General features: G+C 38.4%; 1 protein-coding gene across 3 annotated transcripts in view; it reads left to right on the top strand.

Annotated features, from left to right (window-relative positions):
• The window catches only part of SH3KBP1 (SH3 domain containing kinase binding protein 1), a 226,149-nt gene that overhangs the window by 25,306 nt on the left and 184,145 nt on the right, over positions 1-16,698 (top strand). Inside the window, exon 2 of one of the 3 annotated variants that reach the window (XM_031051030.2) lies at positions 880-1,037. In XM_031051030.2, the coding sequence (XP_030906890.1) occupies positions 880-1,037 (158 nt within the window). Of the gene's footprint in view, positions 1-879; positions 1,038-5,955; positions 5,990-6,120; positions 6,209-16,698 lie in introns of those variants that run through there. The other 2 variants (XM_031051032.2, XM_031051031.2) reach the window with 2 other exon arrangements.

Here is a 16,698-nt window from a genome sequence, read left to right as displayed (position 1 = left end):
CCACTGAAGAAAAAGGTGTAAGGCTTTACAAATATGGCTATCTTTGGCCTTGCGAATCTGGCTCCTCCTAGCAGGTATTTGATGAGCCACTGTTTCCATATTTGAATACCCCTGGTCTATTATTTTTAGTTTGCTAAAGGAATATTTATGTCTTTATGACTTAATTCTCTATAGAGACTTTGCTGTGTGTTTGGTTTCAAGGGATGGGGAGTCCTCCCAGGAAAACAAAGATAATGGCAGCAAGTTTGTAATGCACCTCTATCTGATAACAGACATTCAGAGCAGTAGAAGTATTTAATCTTCAGATCCTCTGATGCATAATCATAAGTGAAAGTAAATTTTTCTCCCTTTGGTGAAACCCTGAGAGAGCGTGTTCATGCAGCAAAGCTTTGCATTTGTGAATAAACAACAGTGTAACACAGCATGTTGTGAAGAATTATTGTTAAATACTCTTTAGTGATGTATTTAGCGAAGTAGGTAAAGCTTGGGATGCTTATGAGTTTGAGAACCTTTCCAGAAATAAAATGCTTTAGAAGTCCCTTGAACAAATGCTAAAATGTAGTCCAGTAAATAAAAATAAACTTTGTTATGCTGCCAGAGATATTGCTGAAGCATCACAAGCAGATTTCCTATAAACAGTAAAGAAAAATGTGTGCAATTTGTTGCCTCAAGCAAGATGGGCATTCCTGTGTGTTTTTTTTCTTTGGTTTCTCAAAATGTTACTACTACATGTTGCCTATTTGATATGCTGTCTTGGTTAAGCTGAATATATTACTTTCACTGAGAATATATAATGGGATTGTTGTTTTCTTATTACTTTTAAAGCCATGGAAACTTGAAAGTAGTCAATAATAATGTGTATGTGTGCTTCTTTTTTAGTGGAGGCGATAGTGGAGTTTGACTACAAAGCTCAACATGATGATGAGCTGACGATCACTGTAGGTGATATAATCACCAATATCAAGAAAGATGATGGAGGCTGGTGGGAAGGACAGCTCAAAGGCAGAAGAGGTTTGTTCCCTGACAACTTTGTAAGAGTGAGTACAAAGTGGAACTGTTTTTGTGTTGTGTGTATACATTTTGTGTACTGTGCTGTTCAGTCTAAATATCAGCCTTTATGTCATATTTCTTATATCCAAACCCATAATACATTGCAATGCAATGTTCTGCTGAGGCTATGCTGCAAAGAAAGATTACTTTCTTTACAAAGACAATGTAGTTTTGATATCCTGAAAATAAAGCTACCCTTACATCTCTGTTCTTTTCAGTGATTATGTTTGTGATTATTCTAGAATAACTTATATATCATGGCATTTGCAATATTTTCTCTTCTCTGTAGCTGCTTCTCTTTAACTTCTTCTCTAGAGTGCTTTCTTATGTTTTATAGAAACTTTTTGCAAATACTCAGTCCTGGCTAAGCTAGTCGAGAATAAAGTGGATTTTTCCAAACAATTGTCTACAAAAACTTAAAAAAAAGGCAAAAGTTATGACTTTGTATTTCATGTAGTGTACCAAATAACTTGCAGCAATACTGGCTTTAGGAAAGCCATTCTGAGTTTTAGAAATATATATCTTTTTACTGGGCACCTGTGTGTGTACACACATATGTCTGCACATATGAGACTAGCTATTAGTACCTCTGGGCCTCGTTGATTTGTCATTGCAGACCTAAGCTGTTAGATTCTATAACCCTCCATAAACTTGGCTCTCCACTATGAAAAGAGAGCAAGAAGTACAATAAATTACATAAATAGGTTTTGTGTTAATCTGTTACTACAGTTTCAGAGGATCTTTAGGACTTTAACCTTTCCAAGGATATATATTTTTTTCCTTCTTTCCCCCCCCCCTTTTTTTTTCCCTTCTGTGTGAGCTTGTTGTGTATTTAGACATATGCACAAAACAAAGTAATTTCATTTTTCTTCAATAGCGCTGCATATGTGAAGGTGATCTGGTGAAATGGTTTGGTGGCAAACTTGCTGAGCCCGTAATTGGGTTGGGGACACAGGAACCTCAAGTGTTCCTGTGGGGACAAATGTACTCCCATCCTAATCTTTGTTCTTGTCATTGCCAAGTGCAAGGAACAGCTCTGTTCTTGTCAGGCAGTGATGATTAGGAGGAAGTAACAGCCTCAGTGAGATGAAAGGGAGTGGAGGATGAAAATGGATACCCTGTTTCTTCTTAACCTTTGAAAATCCACAGTTTGGGGTAGAGGAAAGAAACTATTTTGGGACTTCTTGTATATTGGTAATATTTTTCTTCTTGAACTCTAAGAAGCTGTGAAGTTCTATGGGGCAAAAGCAGACTTCCTCTAGGCCCGATTACGGCTGGTATTTTAAATCTGCTGCTGATTTTTGGATGTGTTTCATTTAGTGTTCTGAATAAATGCAGCTTATGAATTTCTGTTATGAAAATATCATAATCTCAGTATGAAGATTTGCAAGTTCTCTCTGCCATTGTACCTAATTTTTAAGGCTTCTGCTTTCCAAAATTACTACAAACTGTGGCATAATTGAAAAATAAATACACATAATTGAAAAATAAATAGCTTTTTCTCAGTAGAAAGTTCTAAACCAACAACAAATTATTTTGATTTTGTGTTCTCATAAGATATCACTACATGCTCTGTGCTTCTTATCCCTCCTGCTCTCCACTCCCCCCCCCCTTTTTTTTTTCTTTAAATTAAATCATCATCCAGGATTGTTTTCTAAAGAACTAAAACATATATTAAATACTTCCTCATTTTCAGCTTGAACACAAAATCAAATAGCTTTTTAATTCCCTCTATAAATTGGATAATGTGGAGAAGAAGTTACAAACTTCTTTAAAGTATAATTATTTTGTGAATATCTTGAGTGAAGAATATTTTTCTTCAGTTTTTCTTTCGTAAGTCTTCTCCTTGTATCTGGAGAGCTATAGTTAAAATGTAACAGCAGTCCATTAGAAAGCTTGTTGAGAGTTACCATTCTGTCCACTAAGATTCTAAAGAATTGTAAACTTTCAGGTACTGAAAATTTTGTAACAAGTGCAGGCATTGTTCAGCTCACCATCAGTCAGTTTGTGCCTTGTTGCTGTGCTCTTGTGTCAGCAGGGTAACTGAGAGGCAGGCAAAAAAGGATGCTGTAAATGAGTCCTGGAGTTGAATGCAACTCCAAAATCCCATTGCTTATCAGAATTGGTTGTGAGAGTAGTTAGTTAATAAGAAAGTTATTCAGAGGTAAAAATCACTCATTAAATTCTTGAGGTACTTTACATTCTGCCTTCAAGTATAGTGAATAATTTCCTATTGAAAAAAAGACCTTTTCCTTCCTGTGGTCTGATTTTCTTTTGAATAAATTTATGATGACATTCCAAAGAAACTGTTGGGCTTTGCAAAAATTCAGTGTTTGGGCTGAATTAAAACTACTGAATTAACACAGCAAAGAGTCCTGAGTGGTCTCTGTTAGTGTTTGTGCACAGATTCTGGAAGTGCAATTTGAAGAGAAAATTGTTTGGAAGAAAAGATGTACAAATCAGAAATGGAAAGATTGGGGAAATGAAATATATTGAAATGTTTATGAAAAGACATTAATGGAAAGTGTTCAGATATTTTCAAGGGAGTACTAGGTGAATGTGGAAAAGACTTTTGGAGTTCCTTAAGCAAAAGTGGTTTTAAACTTCAGGGTATAAATGCAAATTAGGGTTTGGAGAGGAGCTGTCTGAAGATGGAGGTATGAAAGCGGAAAGGGAGGTAGCAATGACACATATGCAGTACATGTGCAGTTATTTTTTTCAGGGGACTTTCACTGTGAAGTTATATCAGAGTTGCTTCCTGTTTTTGAATCTACAAAACACCTGCTCTGAATTTTATATATTTTACACATACAGGCACAAAAAGCCAGAGATTCATACATTTCTTATGCTCTGCAATTCAGTATGCAAGGTGTAACAGAGAAGGTATTTGAAATTTCTTTCTGTTTTCACTGTCTGTTAAACTGCAGCTATGGTCACTTGGAAGGTTTTCTGGGAGAGGTTTGTCTTAACATGAGAAAATTCTTTGGACCCTCTTTAAGATCTAGAACTGTCAGCCTTTGTAGATATCTACTTCTGTTAGAGGTGCAGATACTGAATTTATTATAAGAAATGTATGAAAGTGGATCTGGTTGTCACCTTTTTCTGTTTTCTTCTAATTTTTCAGATAGAAAAATAGAAGTATGAGTGGAAAATTATGTACTCTCCATAGTTGTCTTACTCCTCAGTTACATGTTTGAAAAAGAGGAGGTAGCAGGTGTGATTGCAGTGTTAATCATTTGCATTTGTTATCCATTCATGGTATAAAGTTAGTTTTCAGTATCTTTCTAGCTTGAAAACTTCAACTTGGAAATCCATGATCTGCAGTGTAAAACTTTGTGTGATGGCATCTGAGACAGATTCTGCAGATAGCAGATGAAGATGTAGAAAGCAGGAAACTGTGGTGCAAAGCCATGTTTGCTCATTTGATTTTACAAACCCAATTCTATGTGGGATTGGGTGGCGTTACACTGGTAAACTGAATTTGCAATGTGTGACAACCTCAAGGCTTGTCTGTAGTTAGAGGACTTGCCAATATTGCGAGCAGAATTGGGGAGGTAAGTTAATTTTAAAATGAGCAAGAAATGTAGTGGTAGTTATTTATGAAATTGTGGTGTGCAGCATGGATTTTAGAAACAATGAAACAGGACAGGGGCTTTGTGTAGCTACTGCCTCAGGTCAGAACAGCAACCTGGATTTCTTGTTATATAAGCAGAATACAATCTTCGGTGCAAACTAGTTGTAGGATATCAGGGATGTTCATGCTGAATCATAGGTACATGGGAGAGATTGTTATCTGTTGCTTGTCGTTATTTTTTTTTCTCTGTATTGTTGGGTTTTATTTATTTCTTTATTTATTTATTTTTAATTTCCATGACCAGCCAGAGGTTGCAGGGGAGTGAACTGCAAGCTCTTCTTGCTGAGACCCCTGTGCTTGTTCCATACCCCACAGACCCCTACCTATCCCTCTTACTGCTCTTCTGAAACCTTTCAGAAGATTGGGTCTTTGTACATGCAAGGGTCCTTTACAGCTGTAGGTTGGCTCCTGGGAGGGAAAACAGAATATTTCTCATGTACCAGAAATTCCTGCAGTGCTTTCTGCTTCCCTAGCCCTCTGGCTCCTACCTGTCAGGTCAGACAACTGACCAACTCCAGTTATCCTTCCGTCTTGCTTTGCCAATTTGCTCTTTGATACTGCTGTGCCTGCCTTTGCTTCAGGGCTTGTAGGTTATTACCTACTTCCCTGCTCTCCTCAGTATTCTGAATGCTGTTAATTAAGTGACATCTGGGTCAGCTTTGCCTAACTAGCCATTTGTGAAAGTTGTGGCATCCACTGAAGATATATGCAGGCTAGGGAAAGCAGTGTCATTTCTGTCTGTACCTGAAAAGATGACTTGCTTTATGGGTCAGTGAATTATTACAGGGTGGGAATTTGCAATTCAATTACTGAGCTTTTTTTTTCTGGAAATCTTTTTAGAATGCTGTCTATGTATTTGTTCTTAGGAACAGCATCCTAACTGTTACATTGTCTTGGGAATGAGAGGGAGGAGTACTAGTTTCTCATTGCAAGTTCTGAGTATGGCCATTAAGTTTGTTATCCTTACAGTGAAGTAACAAGAGAATAACATTGGTGAAAGAAACTTTCAGATAGTTTCCATCATGTGAAAGTGTTGTCTCTTTGAGCTTTTATTTCTATCAACAGCAATTAAGATTTTGTGGGAAGAAACATAGCATGACTGATGTGTTATTTTATTATTGCCACTGTTATTACTTTTACAATGGTGAAAGCAAAACCAGTCAAAATCTTTCACCCTCTCTTAGCACATCTGCCCCACAAACAAACAAGATGATCTTGTACTAGTCCTGACTTGGCAGTGTTCAGTCTTCCAGGGGAATTTAGCACGGAGCAGCAGCAGTGCTCTGGTTGTCCTGGATGCCCAAGGTATGATTACAAATGTCATGCATCAACCTGTTTGTCTGGCTTCAGAGGAGGTGAGGGAGCTTCCAATGAGGCAGCTGCCCTGGGTGTTTGGCCTGGAAAAGATGTGAGACTCCTTGGTAGCAACAGAAGCTCGTCCCATTCCCTTTCGCAGGGAACTGGTGATACTCCCAGCCAGATGGGCAGGGTGCTGTGCTTGTTGCTGTCAGCAGAATGGATCTCGTATGTCTATTGTGGGGGCAAGTGTGGTGTTAGCTGTCCTGTGGTGATCAATTTGTTGGATATGTTTTGATGCTGGCTTTTAAGAAGGAGATTACTTATGGGGTTGTAGGATGACAGAGGGAAGCAGGGTTGCTGTTTGGGGCTGTCAGCTGTTGAATTTATTTGTGAGAATCAGCATGTGAACATTTTGTGAATTACGCAAAAGTGAGGGGTTTTTAAATACATGCAGCAGTCATGCAGTGGACACATGGTAATGTGAATCTTCAGTGTTAAGGTTTTTATTAACTTTTAGTGACTACTATATATTGCAACAAGTTATTGGTAAAAAGTAACCTTCTGAAAAGGTGGTGGCTTAGTTGTAATTATTTATTATCCTGAAAATTTAGGAGTTTGAAAACAAAATGCATTGCTTTTCATTTTTCAATATGCATTGTAATTGCTGATGCTTAAAAAATATTCTTATTTAAATACACATAATATTTCTTCACTGATAGAGCTCAGTGTAGCTAGTATAAATTGGGATACTAAGGAGATTCTGTTATTTCCTCTTTTTGCTTGGGTTTGTCTTTTGTATTCTTAAGAAACTCAGAGTATTTTTGTTTAAAATATGATGTTATTTAAATCGTAAACAACAAAAAAATTATCTTAAAAAAGAAATTAAATAATTGTTTTTTTTCCCTTCCTGAGGCTGCAAGCCATGTGGAGGAGAACATAATCAGAGATTGAAATGTGCTATCTAGAAGTTATATTTTCAAAGATGTAACTTCTTTGAAGCTGTAATATCATACTGTTTAAAGTAGCTTTAATTTCCTGAGAAATTATTTATATATTATTATTTGGGATTGTGTTTTACCCAGGGAAGTCAGTGTGGTGTTGGCAATAGCCTCTTATAGTAGTTTCCATCAGGATTTATTGAATTTGCAGCATTAGTTGGTTGAGGGTGATTTTTCAACTTAGTCCTAAAGGCTGTAAGGCAAAGATAAGGTTTCCTGACCTCATACCTTCTCTTCCCTGAAGAAAACAAGATTATAATTTTTTTATTCTTAAATCCCCTTTGGCAACTTTCCAAGCTCTGGATGTTTTTGTTTTCCCTTAGCTTGTTTATGTGTGGGTGGGCATGTTAGTAATACATGTGTTTTGGCCTGATTAATTTTTACACTTGTTCTGGCAATTATTTTACTGTTGGAGCAGGCTGCTATAAGAAACTCTTCTCCATAGGTAAAATCTGTGGAGGTGTTTAGCAATATTTGTACGCAAATGTCTTGCAAAACACATTTCTACAGTTTTGGATTTATAGAGAGTACAGCTGTGTATCTGATTTTTACTGATAGAACCAAAAACCTAGTTAGAATTCTTAAAACACAGTCACAAAACCCACAAGCTCCTAGAAACTGAAGTTCAGTCCCACTGCTCTTTCGAAGCTAACATGGAATCTTAGAATCACAGAATGGTTTGGTTTGGAAGGGACCTTAAAGATTATCTAGTTCCAACACCCTGCCACAGACAGGAAAACCTTCCACTAGACCAGGTTGCTCAAAGCCCCATCCAACCCGGCCTTGAACTCTGCCAGGGATGGGACAGCCTCCTCTGGGCAACCTGTGCCAGTGCCTCACCAGCCTCACAGTAAAGAATTTCTTCCTAATGTCTAGTCTAAATCTCCTCCCTTTTCATTTAAAGTCATTCCCCCTTGTCCTGTATCTACACGCCCATGTAAGATGAGAATGCTTGTTGGTATTTCCACTTTTCTTGCAATTTAATTGCATCACTCTGAGATGTACTTCGTCATCTTTAAGTGACATTGTCTGATTTTGATGTTTTTAATGTTTGTTTGCAAAATGGTGTAATAGAAACAGTATTCTGGATGCATGTGGTATATTTACAGCATTTAATAATTGTAATGTGAAGGGTTCTGCTTGCATTTAAGCTTATTCTGCCAAGTATCCCATTTGCTCCATTAGAACAATCCAGCCTGTATTCGGACTACATCTACTGGTTGTCTTTCAGTTTGTATTACTTAAATGCTAAGTGACATTAACAATAAGTAAGCATGAAGATGAGAGCAAAAGGGACATGTGAGGAAAAGGGGTCATAAGACTAGTTGTTCTAACTGCTGCTGTCATGCCTTAATGATACTGATTATTTCTGAATATTTCTGACATGATCTAACACTGTAGTTCATTAACAATATGTTGTTTAGTGGTCTTTATTTTTTTAAATTTGTTTGAGTTTTCTTTGTTGTTTTGGGATTTCACTTCTGAGTACAGAAGTGCTGTTTTTTTTCTGATGTATCATGTGTAGACCACTTAATAACTTTAATGCTTTTATAAAGTGCCTATCAGCTGGACCAGCAAACTATTTGCATTATTTACTACTGGAAGAATTGTATGACTAATTAGGTATCTTTGTATTCAGTGTCTGTGAGTGCTACAATTCCCTCATAGAATCTTTTGGGAACTATTTTGGGAAGCTGACAGTGGTGACAGTGTCCTAAAAGGTTTCTTCATTTCCTGCCATCACCTAATTATTTACTCTGCTAGAATTTCACTGGCACTGTTAATAAAATTCTAATATGACAGAGTATATTGGAGCAGTTTAGGTTTATGGTCACCACATGTTGTTCTCTTCAGAACTGGAAAGAGTACATGTGAGTCTCTTAATCCTCATTTTTTGGCCCTGTTACAGCCATATGAAATATATTATTGTTTATATATAGACACTGTAGTCATTCAGTTACCCCTGGAAAAGACAAAGGTGCAAGTAAACTATCGTGATGTAATAGAAGGAGTTGATTACTCAATCTGACTTCAGACTCCTTCTTTAGTGATGGATCCTTAGTGGTGATGGTTGTGATGGGAGGTGGTGAGGGATTGAAGAGAAGAAATAAGTAGAGCATACATTTTTAAACATAACATTGATACCTCCCACCCAGGGGACAGAAACAAGGCAAACCTGTTATCTTTACAGTAGGTGGCAATGAATTCTCTTTTATTTATTTTTTTACTGGGAATATTGAGAGAAATGAATACAACACAAGTTAGTCAAGACTGTGCAAGATGTTGAGTGTGTCTATGTGCTGCTTCACAATATCTTGATTTCTCCATTCCTACTGCATGGGGACTCACTACACCCTTTGAAAGATTAATTTAATGCTTGTTCTTCTAGAGAACTTATATTTGCCTTCCCAGAGGCTGTCAGTCTTTGTCAAAACCACTGATTAAAAACTCCCTTTCAACAGGAACCATCTCTAAAACAGGAAATTCTTTTGTAACTTTCATGATTACCAGCATAGCTAAAGCCTTAATTTCCCTTTTAGACATGCTTAGGTGATTTTAGGTGTTCTAATTTATCTGTCAGTGTTTACTTATTAATTAATAGCACAAAGCAAATGAAACTCCTTTTTATCTTTCTGGTTGAAAATTACTCTTTTCCTACTTGGAACAAGAGCGCTGTATCATCCAGCTTTCCTTCTGTTGCCTGTGTTTATCAGCTTTTGGTTGCATGAAGGATTTTCTTGGTTCCCTTGCCCCAAGCTTCCTCCTTTTTTTGCTGTCAGGACCCTGCCAGCATGTGAGCAGACTGCCTGTCTTACTGCACACTGCTGTCATGTTGTCTGCATTAACCATGGCACTTTAGAGTTCATACACTTGTCAGCTGTTGCCTTATCACTGGCCCAGTGAATGCCTAATATCTGTAGATAGAAGAGGGTAAGATGCAAGTCTTAGCATTTTCTTTATCCTTTCCTGATGTCCTGTGTCTCAATTTTATTGTATTACCAAGCACAAATACAAAACTTAAGCTATTCTTCTTTTAAAAGCTTTTCTAAGCTGATCTGAGTTATTCCCCTTCTGGGGCTGAATTAGAGAAACATAGATGGAGAAAGGCCTGCAATTCAGAAGTACCATGTTAACTATCTTGAATAAAAAATGTATAAAATTTACCCACCAGAAAGCTGCATACATATGTTGATGTAGCTTTCAACAGTTTTTTTAATTGTTCACTTTTATTTTACAGGAGTCTACTTCTAAAATGTAGTTAAATATTTTAAATACAATTTATTTAATGGAAAAAAGTACTGTTGCACATGTACAAAAGGGCATATGCTTGTTTTTTTTCCTCTGTTCTCACACAGATTCTTCATTTTGTAACCTTCAGTTGATTCATAATACTTTGTGGTGTGCTCTTATCTATTTACCTTTCTTTGACTCTGTGGGATCTGTACTTTCAAACTGAAGGCACCTCTCATGAACAGGTGGTCACAAATAATGATGGTTAATTTAAAACCAAACACTCATTTGCTACTGATGTTTTATAAATGTACAGAATGCTAAAGATAAACTGGAGTCCTGGAAGGTGATAGAGTTTGTGTGACCTTGTTGTGAGTTATTGCCAGTATTTTTTCTCTGCAGAAGGAAAGATCATACGTACTTTGAATCTCCCTTAACTGAGCAGTTGAGGGCAGGTTCTTTAAAAACTACTGTACAGAAATAAATTCCATGTACAAGGTAGCTCTCTGAAGCTTATGGAATGACTAGGAGGATAGAACTGCTTAAATGCACCAGTTCCTGTGGGACTGAGCACTGCATTTCATAGTCTTTGATTGTGATTCTGTGTGGGAAACTTCCCAGTTTCTGTATTGTCAGCCCACATGGTTTTAGTGGGTCATGTGAACTTCTGCAGCCTTTCCGACACTGTGAATATTTTGTAGAGAATCTAGTCAAAGTGTCTGGTGGACATCAGAGGAAAATTCTGAGTAAGTGGAGGGAGAGGAACGCCTCATCAAACTCTAAAATAGAAGCTATTTTTTTTTTCATTTTTCTTCATATAGCTTCTTTCAAAATATTTTCAGCAATGCAAATATGTGTGTAAAAGACATGCAGAATATGTGTGTGTGGTACACAGAAATAAACACTAGATCTACCTAAATCCGGAACACACATGTTAAGGCATAAGAAATTACTTTTAAAGGGAATTTTATTTTACAAAACAGAAAGAAAGGAAATGTATTCTTTGGTCTCATTCATTAATTCAACCTTTTGTACTCCACTAAACAATTGTGTAATGCTGATCCTTTGTATCTGAAACAGAATTCTTTACAAGGAAGTAGAATGTGCATTGCTTGCCTTTCCAAACCTTGGTGACACTTGCAGCGACACTCTATAATACTGACCCCTTTTCTTTGTCTGGGATTTTCACATCTTCTTTCTTTCCTTAGTGGTCATTCAGTATTTAGAAAAGGGTAATTGTTGTTTATTTTCTTCAAAGTGTGTATCCTGTACTCCCCAGTAGTTTATTTTTATAAGGTTCATGTGTTTCTATTAGAAGCTGTCCGTGTCTTCCCACTCCCCCACTGAGTAGCTTCTGTGGAGGTTTTATTTTCTCATGAAGCTGAAACTGGGCGTACAAGTTACAGGGTTGAAGAGCTCCTTCAGGGCTCCCTTGCTTATGCCTGGAGTTACTTGTAGTGTGTTGGTAACCTGTCTCTCCAGTTTCTGTATCATGTCCTGCTGTCAAATTGCAGCACCATGACGCTAAGCACTTCAAAGAACGAGAGAAATATATATATCATAGATATGTTAGAGAGTGGTTTTTATTTGAAGACTGGTTATATTAGTGGAAGATTTCTTGGTCATACCTTTGAGCCTGTCTGTGCTAAAATGTGGTACTTAACTCCTACTATTGAAGAATGTCTGTGAAGGGACAGACAGGAAGATGGGGTTTGATTTTTAACAACCAACACCCCCCAGCATTTGCTAATGAGTGCTAACAAATGTATTTGTTTCCTACTGATGTTGTATTTCGTAAAGTGAAAACAAGATCTACGGGGAGAGGCTGAATTACTGTATCTTACTAGATTGTGTTGTTGGAAAAATTGACTAGGCTTCCAGACTCAGTTTCCCCACATCAGATCTGGCATCAAGCAACAAAATTAAACGTAAATACTTGCTATGACCAATTATTTTTAGTTAAGCCCTAATAATATTGGCTGGTTAGACTGCTTGAGAGAAAAGGGAAGTTTGCAACATTGAAGTATGATACATAGTAGAAGGAGGAGACCTGAATTTGAAACAGCATTATACTACTGTGTTGCCATTATACTGATACCATCATTTTATTGAACTTCACCTCAAAATAGTAAGTTTTTACATTCCTGCTACCCTCAGGGAAATGCACATAACAGGGCTTGTGAAAATGTTTCACACATAATGAATGATTCAGTGAAAATATCGTGATTAATTAAAAGTGCTTTTCTAGGTGTGCAAAAAAACCCCAAAACATCAATGTAGTAGTAATTGTGCAGTAATGATCATTCAGTGCCACCAACAGAGCTCCTTAATTTTTGAGTTGCTAACAGTGGCCACTTAAAATATTTTTTCTTTTTCTCTAAATGTGCCTTTCAGTGAGGACACCCTGGAATGTAAATATTATCTGCTGCAAAAAGACATAGCATAATATAATACAAAACCAAATTGTTCTTTGTAAACATTATGGATGAACAGCCTCACTTGTGATAGGAACTTGCATCTCTTTTTCTTGCTCTGTGCCATTGTTCTCTCATGGTTGTAAGAGTGTTAGTATAATGTACTGCCAGATTGCTTCTGCTGTGAAGCAGCTATACAAGTGAAGCTTTGCTTCAGGGCCATGTAGTAAAACAGCAAGCAAATGAGCTGTACCAGTAAAAGCTCAATCACTTAAACCAGGTTAGCTAGTTTAATTCACTAGTAGGGGCTTCTGCTGCTTAATTTACAAATCACACTTACCAGCCTTCCTGCTCCAGCTATGCTGGCAAAAGTCTGCAGAAAGGTACTTTTTAGGGGATTCCACTTTGGTTTTTTTAATGTGTAGCACATTGTTGCAATGTAGCCTCTTCCTTTTTTTTTTCTTCTCCTTTTGTATCCTTTTACAGCTATGCCTCTTAGTTAAATGTAGCTGCTTGTTGATATGGTTGTTAGCTGTCTTCCTCTCTACCTGATGGTTTTTTTGCACTCTTGGAAGACAGAAAAGTTTAAGATTTTAATTCTGTGAGTGGAAGAAATAGAAGCTAGTTAGTATCCAGATTTTATTCTCGAACAAAAGAGCTAGAATAATGGCAGATGTGTAAATTGTGCAAGATACTATGGAAGTATTTAAGATCCAAATACCTATTGCTTTGTCATACAATACTAACATTAACTCTGTTTCTGGATTCAACTGTTAGCATGTGAGACAACTAGAAAGAAGTGATTGAACAGCTTCTTTAATGTTTTTTAAGTGAAAGTGATACCTACAGGGTATTTGGGAAAGCTTCTTTAAGATGAACAGGTAGTAAGCTAACTCTGCTATACAGACCATCACAGGAAATGTAGCTGGGGCACCAAATGACATTGTTTAAAATGCTAATGAAGCATTTCCGTGCACTGCAGAAACCCTAGCTGTGCTAGCACTAAACTGAAGTTGTGTTCAGTGGTGTGTTGCCTTGCAGTTCCTCTCTGCTGGGTGCACTTATGTGCAAAGAGAACAGCTGTGCAGCTTGTACTGCTAGATTGCTTTCATGCAAGTAGTAAGGGTGGTGTGACTAAGCAAAGCTTGAGGAAGCACAAGTTTGGTCAGGAAAGAAGCAGAATAAACAAGAAAAGACATGACAGAAATGGGCACAAGACAAACCATGTAAATTCAGGCTCTCTAACAGTGTGGGAAAAAGCATTGCTCTAATACCTGCAAGCTGCATGGTGGATTACATGGAAGCTTTAGTAGAACCTTGTTCACACCCTCTTCCTAGCCTGTACAGTTTCCTTAATTTTGCTGTTTCTAGCTTAACCCCTCGGAAACTGTTCTCAAAAGTTGTTCATAACTTCTCTACCTGAGTTTAGGAAAAGTAACTTCTCAGGCATCAATTCTGCTATGATTCCTTGTGTTAAAGGTTAATGTGAGCAGATTGCAGTTCTTGCCCAAAACTGTTACAGCATAGCTCCCCACAGGAAGATTGGATGCTCTTATATATATATATGTAATATACAGTAATTTCTGTTTTATTGTAGCAGATAGAATGTATATGTGTTCTAAAGAAACATTTTTAATTTGAAAGGTGGTGTTTTAGTTAGTCATGGCTGTCTGAGTGTTGGAATTGCTTGAGTACTTATGTTTAACATGGTTTCATTTCTTCTTGGTCTGTGTTACGATTGACTGCAGAAGAAAAGATAACTTTATTTGCAGTATTTTTTGTTTGAGAGACCTGTTTTATACTGTCAGATGTAATTCAGTAACTCTAGGTCATATTTGCTTCCACAGGATGACACATTCTCTCTTCTCTCCATTATTGCTGCAACCTGATATCTGAAAAACAAGTGTTAGTTTCATTCATATATCATAAAGGTAGATAGATCTGCTATAATGCCTAACCCAGAAGAAAATCTCAGAGATTACTCAAGAAGGAAAATAATTTTTTCTCAGAAGGAATCTTGGGAGAAGCTTCTGGAGAATAGAATCATAGAATCATAGAATAGTTAGGATTGGAAAGGACCTTAAGCTCATCTAATTCCAACCCCCCAGTGCCATAGGCAGGGACACCTCACACTAAACCATATCACCAAAGGCTTCGTCCATCCTGGCCTTGAACACAGCCAGGGATGGAGCATTCACAACCTCCCTGGGCAACCCATTCCAGTACCTCACCACCCGCACAGTAAAGAATTTCTTCCTTATATCCAATCTAAACCTCCCCTGTTGAAGTTTTAACCTGTTACCCCTTGTCCTATCACTACAGTCCCTAATGAATAGTCCTTCCCCAGCATCCCTATAGGCCCTCTTCAGACACTGGAAGGCTGCAATGAGGTCTCCACGCAGCCTTCTCTTCTCCAGGCTGAACAGCCCCAACTTTCTCAGCCTGTCTTCATATGGGAGGTGCTCCAGTCCCCTGATCATCCTCGTGGCCCTCCTCTGGACTTGTTCCAACAGTTCCATGTCCTTTTTATGTTGAGGACACCAGAACTGCACACAATACTCCAAGTGAGGTCTCATGAGAGCAGAGTAGAGGGGCAGGATCACCCCCTTTGACCTACTGGTCAATAGCAGAAAGCAAAATTATTTCCTGTTTTCTACATGGAAAAGAAAGGGAATTTGGGGAACTCAAACCTCATATTGACCTGGAAGCCATTTCCACAAATAGGAAGGACTGGCTGGGAGTAGTCATGTCTCACCAATCTCTTAGCCTTCTACAATGAGCTCACTGATGTGGTGAAGGAGCAGAGGGCAGTGCATGCCGTTTGTGTCAGTTTCAGCAAAGCATTTGGCACTGTCGCCTATGTCATCCTCATTGACAAACTGAAAAACTGCAGCCTGGGTAAATGGACAGTGAGGTGGGTGGAAAACTGTCTGAAGTGCCAGGCTCAGAGGGCTGTGATCACTGGTATGAGGTCGAGCGGAAGGCTGGTCCCTGACGGTGTGCGGCAGGGGTGGATGATGGGGCTGATGCTACTCAGCATCTTCACTAATGACCTAGATGCTGGGTCAGAGTGCACTTTCAGTAAGCTGGCAGATGGCGCAGAACTGGGAGAAGTTTGACTGGCCAGAGGGTTGCAGTGCCATTGATAGAGGCCTCCACAGGCTGGAGAAGTGGGCTGACAGGATCCTTCTGAGCAGAGGGAAATGCCAAATGCTGCACCTGTAGGGGAATAATCCCAGGCACCAGTATAGGCTGGGGCTGAGTGGCTGGAAAGCAGCTTTGGAGAGAAGGACACAGGTATTCAGGTGGACACCAAGTAGAGCATGAGGCAGTAATATGCGCTTGTGGCAACGGCATCTCATAGTTTTGTGGGCAGAGGATTTTGATCAGGTGGAAAGAAGTGGTTCTTCTCTCCTCCTTGCTTGTGAAGCGCATCTGGAGCACTGTGTTCAGTTCTGGGTTCTCCTGTACAAGAGAGAGATGGAGATACTGGAGTAAGTCCAGTGAAGGGCCATGAAGATGGCTGGGAGACTGGGACATCTGAGATCTGAGGAGAATGAGAGGGAGGTGGGACTGCTTAAGCTGGAGAAGAGAATGCTCAGGGTGATGTTATTGATGTTTCTGAATACGTGATGTGGTAAAGAAGGTAAAGCCGGATTCCTCTTGGCAGTAGACACTGAAAGGGGGAGAGGCAACAGGCACGAACTGAAATACTGGAAAATCTGTTTAAGTGTAAAGTTATCCAGAAATGTTGTGAAGCCTTTATCTTTGGATGTAATTAAAAGCCAGCTGGATTCAGCCTTGAGTATCATTCTCTTACAGATCCTTCTCTGAGTCAGGGTCTCAGACTAGGTGATCTCCTGCTGTGCCTTCGTGCTGTAGCAGTTATGTAAGTCTGTAAAAACAATTAGTTTGATCACAGTACTTTAGCTCTATAGGCATCACTCCATATGGAGTAGTAAACATAAATGTTTGTTGAAGTATGGAGTTTACAACTCTGGCCCACCTAGGGGCTGTATCTTGTGAACAAGTGTTTGGTTTAGTTCCTACTTAGAATTTTAATTACATATTA

The sequence above is a fragment of the Melopsittacus undulatus genome, chromosome 2 (genome assembly GCF_012275295.1).
Source record: "Melopsittacus undulatus isolate bMelUnd1 chromosome 2, bMelUnd1.mat.Z, whole genome shotgun sequence".
In the NCBI taxonomy this organism is placed as follows: Eukaryota; Metazoa; Chordata; class Aves; order Psittaciformes; family Psittaculidae; genus Melopsittacus; species Melopsittacus undulatus.
Note: the sequence above shows the minus strand (reverse complement) of the source record. Positions and strands in the feature narration are given on the sequence as shown.